This window comes from Rhincodon typus, chromosome 6 (assembly GCF_021869965.1).
Source record: "Rhincodon typus isolate 14 chromosome 6, sRhiTyp1.1, whole genome shotgun sequence".
Taxonomy (NCBI): domain Eukaryota; kingdom Metazoa; phylum Chordata; class Chondrichthyes; order Orectolobiformes; family Rhincodontidae; genus Rhincodon; species Rhincodon typus.
The window spans coordinates 106,290,262-106,304,496 of record NC_063337.1 but is presented as its reverse complement, the minus strand read 5'-3'; the positions used below and the strand labels follow the sequence as shown (position 1 = coordinate 106,304,496).

The following is a 14,235-nucleotide window of genomic DNA, read 5'->3' as shown; positions in this document are numbered from 1 at the left end:
CTTCATCAGACCCTTTTCTGATGAAGGGTCTAGGCCCGAAACGTCAGCCTCTCTGCTCCTATGATGCTGCTTGGCCTGCTGTGTTCATCCACCCCTGCACCTTGTTGTCTCGGATTCTCCAGCATCTGCAGTTCCTACCATCTCTCAGTCTCAAATAGGATGGCATATGTCAACAATCTGGTTCAACCTCCTAATAACTGCCAAGGAGATGAATGGAGTTGTTGTCTAGGTTTTGTACTGGGATTGAAGACAATGGCTTTGGTCTAAAGAAAATCTCTGTTCATCCAGAACTTGATGTCCAATAAATAATGTAATAAATCAGAGACACTGATTGGGTGGAGAGCCAGTGAAGTGGTTGAGGGAGGTGATGGTAAGTTGGAGCCAAGTGTCATCAGCATACACGTCTTGATGAAAGGTCAGCATGTTGATGAGAAATGAGTGATCCAACAATAGATTCTTGGAGAACTTTCAGTGGTAACAGTACTGGAGTGGGATAAGTCGTCGAGTGATTTTCTGGCCATGACTATAAAGGAATGTAACTAAGTGAGGAAGCAGAGGAGAAATGTTGGAGGTCAACTGCTGAAGACTGCAAACAGGGCAGGAAGGAACAATTTCCCCTGAATACAGTAATAAAGGATGATATTGATTACTTTGATCAGGTCGTTTCGGTACTACAGCAATGGTAGAAACCTGACTAGAGGGTTTCTAAGATTAAGTGGCGGATTCAAAACTAAAATGGACAATGTCATTTTAAAACTAACTGCTGCTTTCAGACTGAAAAAAGATGAAAATATTGCTTTCAGAATCTAATCATTGATATCACTTAAAGCCATGGACCATGAAAGCTTTTCATGAAAGTTTACAGCCTGAAATATTGAATCCATATTTCTCTGTACGGATGTTGCCTGACCACCTGAGTATTTCCAGATTTTCTGTTTTTACTTCAGATTTCAAACATCTGCAGCATTTTAGAAAAAAAGGCTCTATATTGCAAACTGGAAGGTACTTTGCTTTTACAAGAAAATTTAGTACGGCCATTGTTCTGGAGATGTCACATGTTGATCATCCTGGCTAACACTGTATTTTTTAATGTTACCCAGACATAATTTTCAAACAAATGTCTGACCTTGTGAAAAATGATTAACTTCCAAACTTTCCAGTACATTTAAATGGGAATAAATAATTGTTCCATCTCTAAAGAATGGTTGCATTGTAAAATTTACTAGTTTGGTTAATTCAGGCAAAAATTGCCCAAAGTCAGTCAATAATGCTGTCACTTTCTGTTGATTTGAACAGGATGCAGCGAAGCTAATAGTCATCGGACATTAGAATGATATGTACATTTTTTTAATGAATGCATTTTTACAATGTTTCTATTGTATTTGTACTATGGATATATATTAAGATATATGTATTTTGTTCTTTTATTGTATTCTAAATTATTTCTTATCCATACTATTTTCTTTTAGATTCAATTGCTGTTGGAAGCATGAATAACTTGAAATGCATGAATTGTTAAAACAAGTATTGAGTGAATTGCAATTATTTGAGGAAGGCCACTTCAATCTACCAAAGACAAGATACCTAAAAGCAACGTTCAATGCCCAACTCTGTAGAAAATCAGTTACCAAAGCCTACTGGAAACTTAAAAAGTATCAATGTCATTGATGAGCTTGCTGCTGGTGATTCACCAGGAACTTCTAATTCAAATCTGTTCTCCTGCTATGGTACTCCATCTTTCAGTCTAAGTTCTAGTGCAACAGGACATGGCCCGTGGATGTTTCCTGTGGTCCGGACGCGGGAAGTGTTTTACAATGTCTGCTCAGATTATGGTTTACTAAATAAGGCCACTATTATTGCCAGTACACCATGTAGTTCCAGTGACCCAACTCCAGTACAAGATGGAACTTCTTCAATTGATTGTCCAGCACATGATTCAAGTTATGTTGACATTGACGTTGATCCTCCGGATGTAACCCATAGAGGTAATGCACAATTGGTTGCTATACCTGTCAGCCATGGGAAACAGCTGCTTGCCTGGGAAATAGATACATTAAAATCTGATGTAATAACATCTAAAATGAAAAGTAGAACAGGTGAGAAAATCCCACGAACAGTAAATTTCTAACTTCTTGTTAGTTTAGTTCTTAACCAAAGATAAAGTGGTACAATGGAGCTATTTCTAATTTGGACAAAATACTTTTTAAAATCTTATGATCTGAAGAATATCTGGCTTCTTACTTATAATTGTCTTATTCTTTCATTTTCATGGTGTTGCTATCATTCAATGATATTTCATATATCATAATTCTCATGTAAAGAATCTTTGTTTTTATTCTTATTTTTTACACATTGAGAGATTTTGTTTAAATGTGTCCATCTGACCAAAATTATCAACTTTGTTACCTTAGACTGCTCCCTCTTTTTCAGATCATGATTATACTTATGACCTTTTTTCATACATCGACCAAAATCCACAATCTCCTATTTCTTTTTTTTATGAATTTGAAAATTCAGTTACTGGATAGTAAACATGAAATTGGTCGTCCTCTCACTGTGATTAATTTCTAAATGTACCATATGAAAATGTTACCTTTTCATTACGAATACATTTCAATATTATCCCTTTTCTCAGTCCACCGTGTGCTGATTCTATTTACGCCAGTTGAATGCCGTAGCATCCTTTTGACCTTATAAACCAATTTAAAGTTGTCTTTTATTCCCTTTTCCAAACCTGATCATGATCTTGTATTAATGTAAGTAATTAAATTTTATTGTGTGGGTACACGGGAAATGCAAGTTCTCAGATTACATTTTACTTTTAGAATCAAAGCAGTCAACATATCTAATTGCATAGATGTTTAAAATGGTTGAGGACTATTTCATGATACTTTAATTAGGGAGAGGAATACTAACATAGAAGACATGATTTCACCAAGTTGGTCTCCCCTCTAATTGCTTTTATTGAAATTTCAATGAATCTTGACATTCATATCAAAAGGCCAGATTGTTTTTATTTCATGAATTTATGGTTCAGTTAATCCCACATTAACAAAGTACTGGAAAACTCAGCTGATCTGTCAGCATCTGTGAAATGTGAAACTGCTCTAAGGGGCCGAATCACCCTTTTAGAAGGATGAGTGGCAGAATTTAGTTAGGTAGGGTGCGAAACAAAAAAAAAAAAAATCAGTTTCCTAATAGCAGATTAGAGTTGTAATTCTTAAATTCTTGCAATCTTTCAGGAAAGTCATATTAGGATGCTGTATGTACTTATTAATACACAACCCACTGGAATTAGGTGCACTCTTGTTGGGCATAAACAGGAAATGCTTGTGTTTACAAACCCAGCTATGTGTAGGAGCCCATCAGGGTAGACTTTTTCCTCGAAGCTTCAGTGAGCACAAACTGGCTCCTTCTTTAAACAAACTGTACCTTTGCACTAAAACTTAGTGTAAAGTGTGAAGACTGACCAAGTCAACAAGCTGAAAAGTAATCTTTGTTATGTGTACTCTTTGTTGTTCTTAAATGCTGACCGTGAATAATGTTAAAAGTCTGATCAAATTAAGAAGCCTGCCTAGGTGGGACAGCCACTCTAGCTAAAGTCCAAGGCTGGACATAGGGATCAGGGGAAGAGTAGCATCATTGAGGGAGATAGTGAAAGGACCGATAGTCATGGGGAGATTGAAGAGGATGCAGGAGGAAAGAAGAAGACACTTTGGCATTTTTTTTGTGGGGGAGGGGATTGTAGGGATATATAGTGGAGAGGGGTAGAGAGTGATTGACTCGAATGAAAAGTGAACAAACACCATCTGTCTCCTACATTGGCTTGCAAAGGAAGGCCTTGTGAGGATGTGCAGTACAAATGGGAGATTCCTGTATCATGCAAATAATTCCAACTAAGGGAATTGAAATGCAAATTGAAAAATATTAGTGTGTCAGCATTCAGTTGTGGTCTTAGCATTGAAGAAGGGCAGTTACTCCGGAGTAAAGACGCACAAGCTCTATAAATTCCTAACACTAATATCCCAACCTTATCCCATGACCCATGTATTTAATCGTATATGTATTTCTTCATTTACAGAATGATGTAAATGAGATGGTGGCAGTTCAGAGGTGCTTCACTAGATTGATCTCTGGAGTGTCTTATAGCTCGACAGGTTGGGGTAATTTCCACTGCAGTTTAGAAGAGTGCAGGGTGATTGATTTAAGTCTATAATATCCTGAATGGTCTTGACAACATGGATGTGAAGAGGATTTTTTTTTTCTTGCGAATGAATCCAGATCTAGTTGACACTGACCTGAAAGGGCGAACTCAATTTTAAAACTGAGTTCAGTGGATTTTGTTTCCCCCCTCTGAGGTTTGTAAAACTATGGAACTTCTCTGGAGGGATCATTGAATACTTATACAGGGTACTAGATAGATTCTTGTTTGGCATGGGAGTCAAATGTTTTTGGGGAATGTGGAATTTGAAACACCAACAGATCAGCCAGTATCTTATTCAGTGGTGGAGCAGGAATAAGGGACTGAATGATCTATTTCTGCTGTTTAGTTCATATTTTCGTATGCTTAATTGCTCAAAATGACCGCTTTGAGATAAGATTATATGCTTAAAGTTTAGTATCTGATTGGTTGCTCTTTTTTTTCCTACGCGCTTTTTAAGAGTCATTGACTAATAGTTTCACAGCATAGACAGAGCCCGATGTGTCTGTGCTGGTCATTAAGCGCCAATTTACTGTTAAGTCCATTTTCCAGCACTGTCCTGTAGCCTTGTATGCTAAGGCATATCCAGTGTCCATCTACCTAGTACTAAAATGTTTCGGGGTTCTCCTCTCTACTGCCTTTTCCAGCGGTGATCTCCAGATATCTGCCACTCTCTGGGTGAAAACTGTTTTCTTTAGAACCCCTGTAAACCACCTGCCCCTAGTTATTCATCCCTCTACTAAGGGGATAAAGCTTCTTCTATCTACTGTATCTATGCCACTCATAATTTCGTACACCTCAATCAGGTCTTCCCCCTCGGCCTTCTCCGCTCCAAGGAAAGCAACTCCAGCCTATAAAGTCTCTGCGTAGTTGAAATGCTGCAATCCAGGCAAAGCGCCGGTGAATTTCCTCTGCTGACTCTAGTGCAATCACTTTCTAAAGTGTGGCGACGAAAACTGCACATACTAGTGCAGCTGTGGCCTAAGAATATTATATACAGCTCCGTCATAACCTCCTTGTTCTTCTAGTCAATGCCTCGACTAAAGGAAAGTATCCCATATGCCGCCTTAACAACCTATCTTCCCAGAACAAAGAACAGTACAGCACAGGATCAGGTCCTTCAGCCCTCCAGGCCTATGCTGACACCTTTTGCCCCATCATACTAAAACTGTCTTCGCTTGCAGGATCCCTCCTATTCATGTATTCATCCAGTTGCTTCTTAAATGCTGCTATTGTATCTGCTTCCACCACCACCACCTCTGGTAGCGCATTCCAGGCACTCACCACCCTTTGCGTGGAAAAACTTGCCTCGCACACATCTCTCTTAAACATAACATTCTCCCCCGCACCTTGAACCTATGTCCCCTATTAATTGACCCCTCTACCTTGGGAGAAAAAGCCTCATACTTTCCATTCTATCCATGCCATTCACAATCTTCTTAACTTTTATCAGGTTGTCTGTCAACCTCCTGTGTTCCAGTGAAAACAAATCCAATCTATCCAACCTTTCTCCATACCAGGCAACATCCTGGTAAACCTTTTCTGTCCCTTCTCCAAAGCATCCACGTTCTTCTGGTAGAGTGGTGACCTGAACTGTACACAATATTCCAAGTGTGGCCTAACTAAAATTCCGTAAAGCTGCAGCATAACTTGTCTATCCTTATACTCAGTGCCCCTTCCAATGAAGGCAAGCATGCCATAAGCCTTTTTTACTGCCTTATCTATCTGTGCTGCTGTCTTCAGTGATCTGTGGACCTGCACATCCAGATCCCTCTGCATTTCAATACTCCTAAGGGTTCTGCCATTCACTGTATAATTTCCACCTGTACTTGATCTTCCAAAATACATCACTTCACGTTTGTCCAGATTAAACTCTATCTGCCATTTTTCTGCCCGTGCCGCCTCCTGGTCTATATCCTGCTGTATCCTCTGATAATCCTCCTCACTATCTGCAACACCACCACTCTTTATCGTATGCAAACTTACTAATTAGACCAGCTATGTTTTCCTCTAAATCATTTATGTAGACCACAAACAGAGGTCCCAGCACTGATCCCTGTGGAACACCACTAGTCACAACCCTCCATTCCGAAAAGCATCCTTCCACCATTTACCCTCTGTCTCCTATGATGAAGCCAGTTCTGTATCCATCTTGCCAGCTCACCCCGATACCATGTGACTTCACCTTTTGTACCAGTCGGCCATGAGGGACCTTGTCAAAGGCTTTACTGAAGTCCATGTAGACGACATCAACTGCTTTTCACTCATCAATCATCTTTGTCACCTCCTCAAAAAACTTGATCAAGTTAGTGAGGCACAACCTCTGCTGCAGAAAACCATGCTGTCTATTGCTAATAAGTCCATTTGCTTCTAAATGCATATAGACCTTGTCCCTGAGAATCTTTTCCAATAGTTTCCCTACCACCAATGTGAGACTCGCAGGCCTGTAATTTCCAGGATTATTCCTGTTACCATTCTTCCTGTCCTGTATTCGGGGATCTGTGGACATACAGACCAAGATCCCTCTCAACCTCTGTACTTCCTGCTGTCCTACCATTCCTCATTTATTCCCTTGCCTTGTTAGTCCTCCCAAAATGCATTATCTCAAATCTCATATTTTTCATGATTGAATTCCATTTGTCACTGTTCTCCCTATTTGACCAATCCATTTATATCATCCTGTAGTCTCAGGCTTTCCTCCTCCCCATTTACCAAAACTACCAATTTTCATAAATTAACTGCTCATATGTTCTACCTTCGTTTCTAGATCATTAATGTAGAACTAGAACTAGTGCAGACTGGAACCCTAGCATCGAATCCTGTGTGGTTTGCCTACTGGACGTAGGCTTTGACATTAAAACCTGCTTTGACTATCACTCTCTGCTTCCTGCCGCTAAGCCTGTTTTGATTCCAATTTGTTGAATTGCCCTGGATCTTGTATGATACCCTGTCAAAAGCCTCAGTGAAGTCTATGTTGATTACATGCACCACACTACCTGCCACTACATTACCCTCATCCATACATTGCTCACCATCTGGCAAAACTCAGATATGATTGCCCCCAGACAAAGCCATGTTATCATTGATTAATCTTCGCCCCTCCAAGTGGAAATTAATTCCGTCCCGGAGATGTTTTTTCAGTAGTTTCTCCACCACTGACGTTAGACTCTCTGGCCTGTAGTTTCTTGGTTTATCATTAACATTTGGCTGTCTTTCAGTTTTCTGGTACCTCCTGTAGCCAAAGGGGATTTGAAAATTAGTGTCAAAGCCCAAATGAGCCTGAGATGCATCTCATTTGGGTCCTGGGATTATCCACTTCCAAGGCTGCTAATACCTCTTCCTTTTCAATGTTAATTTGTTCAAGTATATCACAGTCCCGTACCTGATTTTTATACCTACTTGTCCTTCTCTATGGTGACAACAGATGCAAAGTACTCATTTAAAACCTCAGCTACATCTTCCACCTCCACACACACTGCCACTTTGAGCCCTCATAGGCCTACTCTTTCCCTGGTTATCCTTTTGCTCCAAATATACTAAACTTACAAAATACTTTTGGATTTTCTTTTATTTTACATGACACTTCTTTTTCATGCCCCATTTTCAATTTCTTCATTTATTTTTTCAAGTAATGCTGTGCACTTTCTAGAGCATCCACTATTTTGACCCTTTGATATATTTTTCCTTTCAGTGATCTAATCCTGTACATCCCCTGAGATCCATGGTACATCATTATGGGAACATGTTGGTCCTGCATTCTTGTTGTTTCGTTTTTGAATAACTCCCAGTGTTCTGCAGATTTTCCTACAGATCTCCACCGCACCCCCCTTCACACTTTGTCTATCCCAGTAAATGTTGGGGAAGTTGCAGTCCCCTAATATTTTTACACTTCAGAAATCTGCCAACATATCTGTGCAGTTATCTCTCCCCAGCTGTTTGGACACCTCTATACCAGCAACAATGTGATTACCCCCTTTTTGTTTTCAGGTTCTACCCATATAGCCTCATTTAATCTTGATTCTATTGCAATCCCTGTTCCATTAATCTTTAAAGACTTGTTTGGTTTAAACTTTATATGTTTGAATTCAGTAGCTTTGTTACAACCATGAAAGATTAACATTTTACCTTTGCAGGTAGCTTAAAGAAACAAGCTGCAAAAAAGATGAAACCATTGGAAAAACACAACAAAAAATACAATGATTCCTCTCTATATACAGTTCTGGAAGAAATGAAACAGCGCAAAGTTTTAGATCTTAGGAGATGGTCAGTATTTTATTCATTTTAGCCAGTAATTTGTTTTATTGAACCTTTGGTAATCATAATTTGAATTGTAACTGGGCACTGCGTGTTTGAATAAAACTTGTCTATATGTGTCATATATATATCAGTTATATTTATCCAAAATCCTACTTGTCTTGGGCCACTTGACAAATTTGAAGTAATGTATAAATGAAAGTTGTATAATTAAAGACTTAAAATGACCAAGATGTTTCTTTTTTTAATACATGTATATAGTCATAGAGGTTTAATGATATATTCAGTTGTACCTTCTTAAAATTGTTATAGGTCAGTATAACCCAATTACATCAGTTATAGGAACTATGTTTTCTTATTTTCATCATAAATTATTAGAGTAACAGCAGTTTTTTCCGATCTGTTTGTGATGATAGATTAGTGTGTTCTATGGTTATTCCTGTTCTATTTATTTTATGATATTATTTTTGTCACAAATACAGGAAAAGTAATTGCATTTTTCTATTTTCTACTGCATGCCCAGCTGGTGTTAATCTTATTAGCTTGGCAGGGGTTTGGGATCCAGAGAGAAGGTTTGGCATGAGAAAATGAACAGCCAAAATTAGAACACTCAACCAAGGAAGCAAAAGGCATAGAAATTATAAGCCAGTAAAGGCACAAGGGAGTTTGGCATGGTTGGATGGTGTCTGTTTTAATGCAAGGAGTCTAGTGAACAAGTCAGCTGAGTTGAGAGCACAAAATTAAAACATGGTAAGATGTAATTGCTATCTCTGAAACATGATTGAGAGAAGGGCAAGATTAGTAGCTCAAACATTCCAGGATATAGGGTCTTCAGGTGAGACACAGAAGGAGGTGAAAGAGGAGGGGTTGTTGCAATATTGATCAGGGAATCAATTACAGCTGTAATAGCTGAAATGAAGCCTATGGGTAGAACTTTTCAAAAACAAAAGGAGCAATCGCGTTGCTGGGAATGTATTATAGGCCCCCAAACAGTCAGGACAAATCGTACCTGGTTGTATTAAAATTGGCCTTAGCCCGATTCCAGACCCATTCTAGTCCTTTTCCATAACAATATTGCATCTAATAGGGTTATCGTTGCTGTCTGCCACCCATTGATAATTAAAACAACTGTCTTCAATAGCTAAAATTAAGTCCAGGACCGCCCCCTGTCTTGCAGGGCCTTGTAGATTCTGGCTTAAAAGCTTTCCTGGATGCATTTTAAGAATTCAGCTCCCATAAAACCTTTCACATTCTGATGAGGCAAGTTGAAATCGCCTACCCTAAGTACCCTGTTACTTTTAGACTTCTGAATCTGGCATGATCAAAAAAAAGTGGTATTTAAGGAAAAGAGCATGGTAGAGGGGTATGGGAAGGACATTTGTCTCAGGAATCCTGTGGTCTCTGAAGGTGTGCTGTCAATAGTAGACAAAGGAAAAAGATTAGAGCCAGAAAAACTGAGGGTTAGTGGGTACAGTTTATTGGTATGCTGTATAAACAATAAATTATGAAATATGAGTGTACTGGAAACTATTTTGACTTTTGTTGCTCACCTTATAACCCACATGACTTCATCACAAACTATTGATTGTTAATGGTGCCTAGATGTGAAACTTCTGTTTTATTCATATATGTATATCTATAAAGAACCCTATTTATACCTCATCCTTGAATGTGTATTTGAATAAAACATTAATATCATTTCCCTAATTACATTTTTTAAAATTAAAACCTTCAGGATAGTGTTAATAGAAATGGAAAAGGATTGATTAATCCATAATTGGAGAAAGTAAGAATTGCAGTTACTGGAGTCTGAGATAACACAGTGTGGAGCTGGAGGAACACAGCAGGCCAGGCAGCATCAGAGGAGCAGGAAAGTTGACGTTTCGGGTCGGGACCCTTCTTCAGAAATGGGGGAGGGCGAAGGGAGCTCAGAAATAAATATAGAGGAGGGGGGGGGCTGGGGAGGGTAGGTGGGATGGTTATAGATGAGTGCAGGTGAGGGGGCGGAGAGGTGGGAGTGAAGATGGACAGGTTGCGTCAGGTCAAGAAGGCGGGGATAAGAGGGAGGATTGGTCATGGGACCTCCTGCCTCATCCCATGACCAACCGTCCCTCTCATCCCCGCCTCCTGGACCTGACACTACCCGTCCATCTTCACTCCCACCTATCTGCCCCTCCCACCTCACCTGCACTCATCTATAACCAAACCACCTACCTTCCCCAGCCCCACCCCTCCTCAATATTTATTTCTGAGCTCCCTTCCCCCTCCCCCATTTCTGAAAAAGGTTCCCGACCTGAAACGTTAACTTTTCTACTCCTCTGACGCTGCCTGGCTTGCTGTGTTCCCCCAGCTCCACACTATCATTAATCCATAATTCTCCTGTTTCCTCTTTCAGGTATTGCATCAGTCGTCCACAGTACAAGACTTCATGTGGAATTTCCTCTTTAGTTTCATGCTGGAATTATTTATTTAGTACATGTGGAACAGGAAGGTACGGCTTGTGTTTTTTTTTAAATGCTAAGTATTGGTATCAACGATATTGATTTCGAAAGGACTGTTCTGCTTGCTTTATGTATAGCATTCAGTGACTGGCACTTTCCATCAGAAAATTTTGATACACAGCACTTCTTATAATAGAATAATAATTTTTTGTGGTAAAATGAACATTAAAGGTTTTTATATTCTAATTTTATCTGGTAGATATAGGACAGTGAAACTTGCACTAAGTGATTGGTACAAGGGGGAGCTGTATCCTGTAATAATTAGACCTTAGTTCAGAGCTGCTATTTGCTGAACTGTAAAATTTCTGAAAAATAAATACTACAGATGTTGAAAATCTGATTTCATAAATGAAATACTGGGGACGCTCATTAGATCAGATGGTACCTGTGGAGGGAAGGTATTGTTAATATTTAGGAATAATAGCATTTGATCAGAACATGATGAATGGTAGAGATGAAAATTGACAAACCTATTTATATTGTGTGTTTATACAGAAGAATGTCTTGAGCTGTTTAGCGATGGCCATGTCAAATATGACATGGAGTTAAACAAGAAACTATCATGACAGATGCTTAATCAAATGTAGGTTTCAAAGAACATCTAAAACGGAGGGCAGCCTACTTAAGGATGAACTTCAGAGGTAGCGGCCAGAATGGAGGAACGCTGAGATCTTATTTGTTTGTCTAATTGGATGAAGTGAGAGATGGGGGAGGCCAAGGAGGATTCAAAACAAGAATGAGGATTTTAAAATTGAGTCATTCTTGGGCTGGGAGCCAGTCTAGGTGAACAAACATGCTGCACTGGATCACAAGACTTGTTGAGAGTTAAGGTTCAGGCAACAACGTTTTGAATGTGCACGTTCACACAGAATAGAAATGGAGAGGCCGACCAGGAGAGCATTAGAATGGTCAACGCTAGGGGTAACACAGATATGGATGCATCTTTCCTGCAGCAGCAGCTGATCCAAAGTGGGATGGAGTGGGTGATGTTATGGAGCTGTCTTCGTAGTCTTGGTGATTGAGCAGAAATGTGGTTTGAAGCACATCTTTGTCAAGTGCAGCACCAAAGCTGCGAACAGTCTGACTCAGCCTGAAAGCCAGGAGTGTGAACAGTGGCTAGGGAATAAAATTTGTTGTGGAATCTAAAGGCAACAGCTTCCAGTTGTTCCACAATTAGGGGAAATTTACGTTTGATTTTGGATGTTGAACATACATTGTGACGAAAGAGACATTAAGAGTAGCCAAAAGAAGCAATGATGCAATATAGCTGAATGTCATCAGCTTAAAGGGAGGAGCAATGCAGGAAAAGGGGCCGGAAGAAAAAAATAGCCTAGAATCAAGTAGAAGATGGGATGAGTTTACACAGTGTAAGAAAAGGAAGCAAAAGCGAGAGAAATTGGAGAAATAAAAAATAGCTGTATGAATAGTTACAGCTGAGGAAGCAAGGAAATTATGGTAAAACAGCCAATGTCCTACGATACAGGAGAATGGCTGAAGAAAAAGTACAAGTGACATTTTTAAATACATTTTAATATATTTCAATATGTCAAATTATGATTTTATAGTTGAAGGTAAAGATTAACCAGATAAGTGTACATTTTCAAAGGTTTAGGTTAACAGGATTCCTACTAATGATCACCTTACGAGAATAGCAGAAGCCAATATCCAACAATATACTTAATTTCCACTTTAAAGAAATAGAAATTAAGTCTACTTTGCATAGATTAAAAAACATCATGTTCTAAAAAGATAGGCAATTGTGATCTTTTGGGCAAGCTGTTGCTGTTTGTGATAACATAAAGTTATAGTGTAACATTTTCCACAGTCTTCCACCTATTACTCAGGAGGAAGCATTGCATATCTTGGGTTTCCACCAACCCTATGAAGACATCAGATTTGGGCCCTTTACAGGAAATGCAACACTAATGAGGTAAGTCTTTTGAAGTGAATCAGAACTTTATTGCATTAGAATTATAACAAAATAAATTGCAATTCACTTGATGACACAAGCATTTTTGTCATTATAACTTAATTACTGGCTGTACTCCCTGCCGTCAGCCATACTACAGTTCCTTTCTTTATGACATTTCCTGGCGGCAAAATAATGTTGTTTATTGAAAGGTAAGCCAAATATCATACTTTATAACATTTTGGAAGCACATCCATGAAGTGTTACTTTTAATTTATAATTTTAAGAGAAAGCCAAGGTTGCAGATATCTACACTACTCATATTATAAATTATTCCAAAATATTTCCTCCGTATTCTTTCCATCCTGATGGCTATTTGTTCATTATTCACATACATCAACTTGAAAGGACGGTCACCACCTTTTTTCAAAATTAGGAAATTTGAGACATTTGTTCTTAACTTAAATCTAAAAGCTCAAGTGAATAGTGCATTGGTACTTGGACCATTATATAGTGATCCATCAATTGTTCTATCCTTTCCATTTCCTATTTCTTTAAGTGTAATAATTTTAAGTGTTGTAACTGGTATAAACTGTACAAATGTCATTTTTTTTTTTCCAGGATGCAGATAGGCTGTTGGTGGAATTTATGTCTCTCAAGCTTGTCAACTAAATTGAAGCTTAGCTAAAATTGTCTGACATTGGTTCTCCAGTATCTTGAGAATAGCATGACACTGTAGCGTAATTAAAGAGATGAGACTCATGAAATTCAAAGGCAAAGTTATGATTAAAGTAGTTTTATTTGCATCCTAACACCCATAAATTTAAAATATAAATGTATATACTTTTGTGTGTAAAATAGACAAAGTATATAGTTTGGTTTTAGAATGATAATCATGTTTGTGATTTATTTTTGTTTTACTTCCCAATTATCCTACATGTTCCCAAGGCATCAGGTGTCCTCAGGCACTACCCATTTAGGCATTATTCCAACGTTAACCTTTTCAGAAATTTAAATAACCAAAGGGGCAAGATAGTTTGGCCCGATGTGTGCAAATTGATACTTCCACCAGAGTTGCTGAACAGTGATTAAAAACTGGATCTCTGTCTTCATGAGAAAAGGGTCACTGGTGATGGGAGAAAGTCATTATGTTCAGTTGAACTGCACCTAACATCATGGGTCACATTCCTCTTATGCTATACTGTTGGATGATTCTTTCTCGACTGAAATCACTTCACAGCATAGACTATGATAATGTCACCAATCTAAACCAATGATAGCTGGTGAGAATTTCCTATCTAGTGTGATTATATAGTGCGGTATTTTTGTTTAAATTTTGACTTTTCATTGAGAATTTTTAAGCTTTTTAG

General features: G+C 38.6%; 1 protein-coding gene across 2 annotated transcripts in view; it reads left to right on the top strand.

The window, feature by feature from the left end:
* Positions 1 to 13,668, top strand: part of LOC125481046 (basic immunoglobulin-like variable motif-containing protein) — a 15,964-nt gene extending 2,296 nt beyond the window's left edge. The window contains exons 2-6 of one of the 2 annotated variants that reach the window (XM_048597538.1): positions 1,470 to 2,096; positions 8,335 to 8,464; positions 10,851 to 10,946; positions 12,782 to 12,886; positions 13,487 to 13,668. In XM_048597538.1, coding sequence (XP_048453495.1) covers positions 1,601 to 2,096; positions 8,335 to 8,464; positions 10,851 to 10,946; positions 12,782 to 12,886; positions 13,487 to 13,553 — 894 coding nt within the window. In that variant the 5' untranslated portion in view covers positions 1,470 to 1,600 and the 3' untranslated portion in view covers positions 13,554 to 13,668. The remainder of the gene's footprint in view (positions 1 to 1,469; positions 2,097 to 8,334; positions 8,465 to 10,850; positions 10,947 to 12,781; positions 12,887 to 13,486) is intronic. The other variant, XM_048597539.1, reaches the window with a different exon arrangement.
* The last annotated feature ends 567 nt before the right edge of the window (positions 13,669 to 14,235 follow it).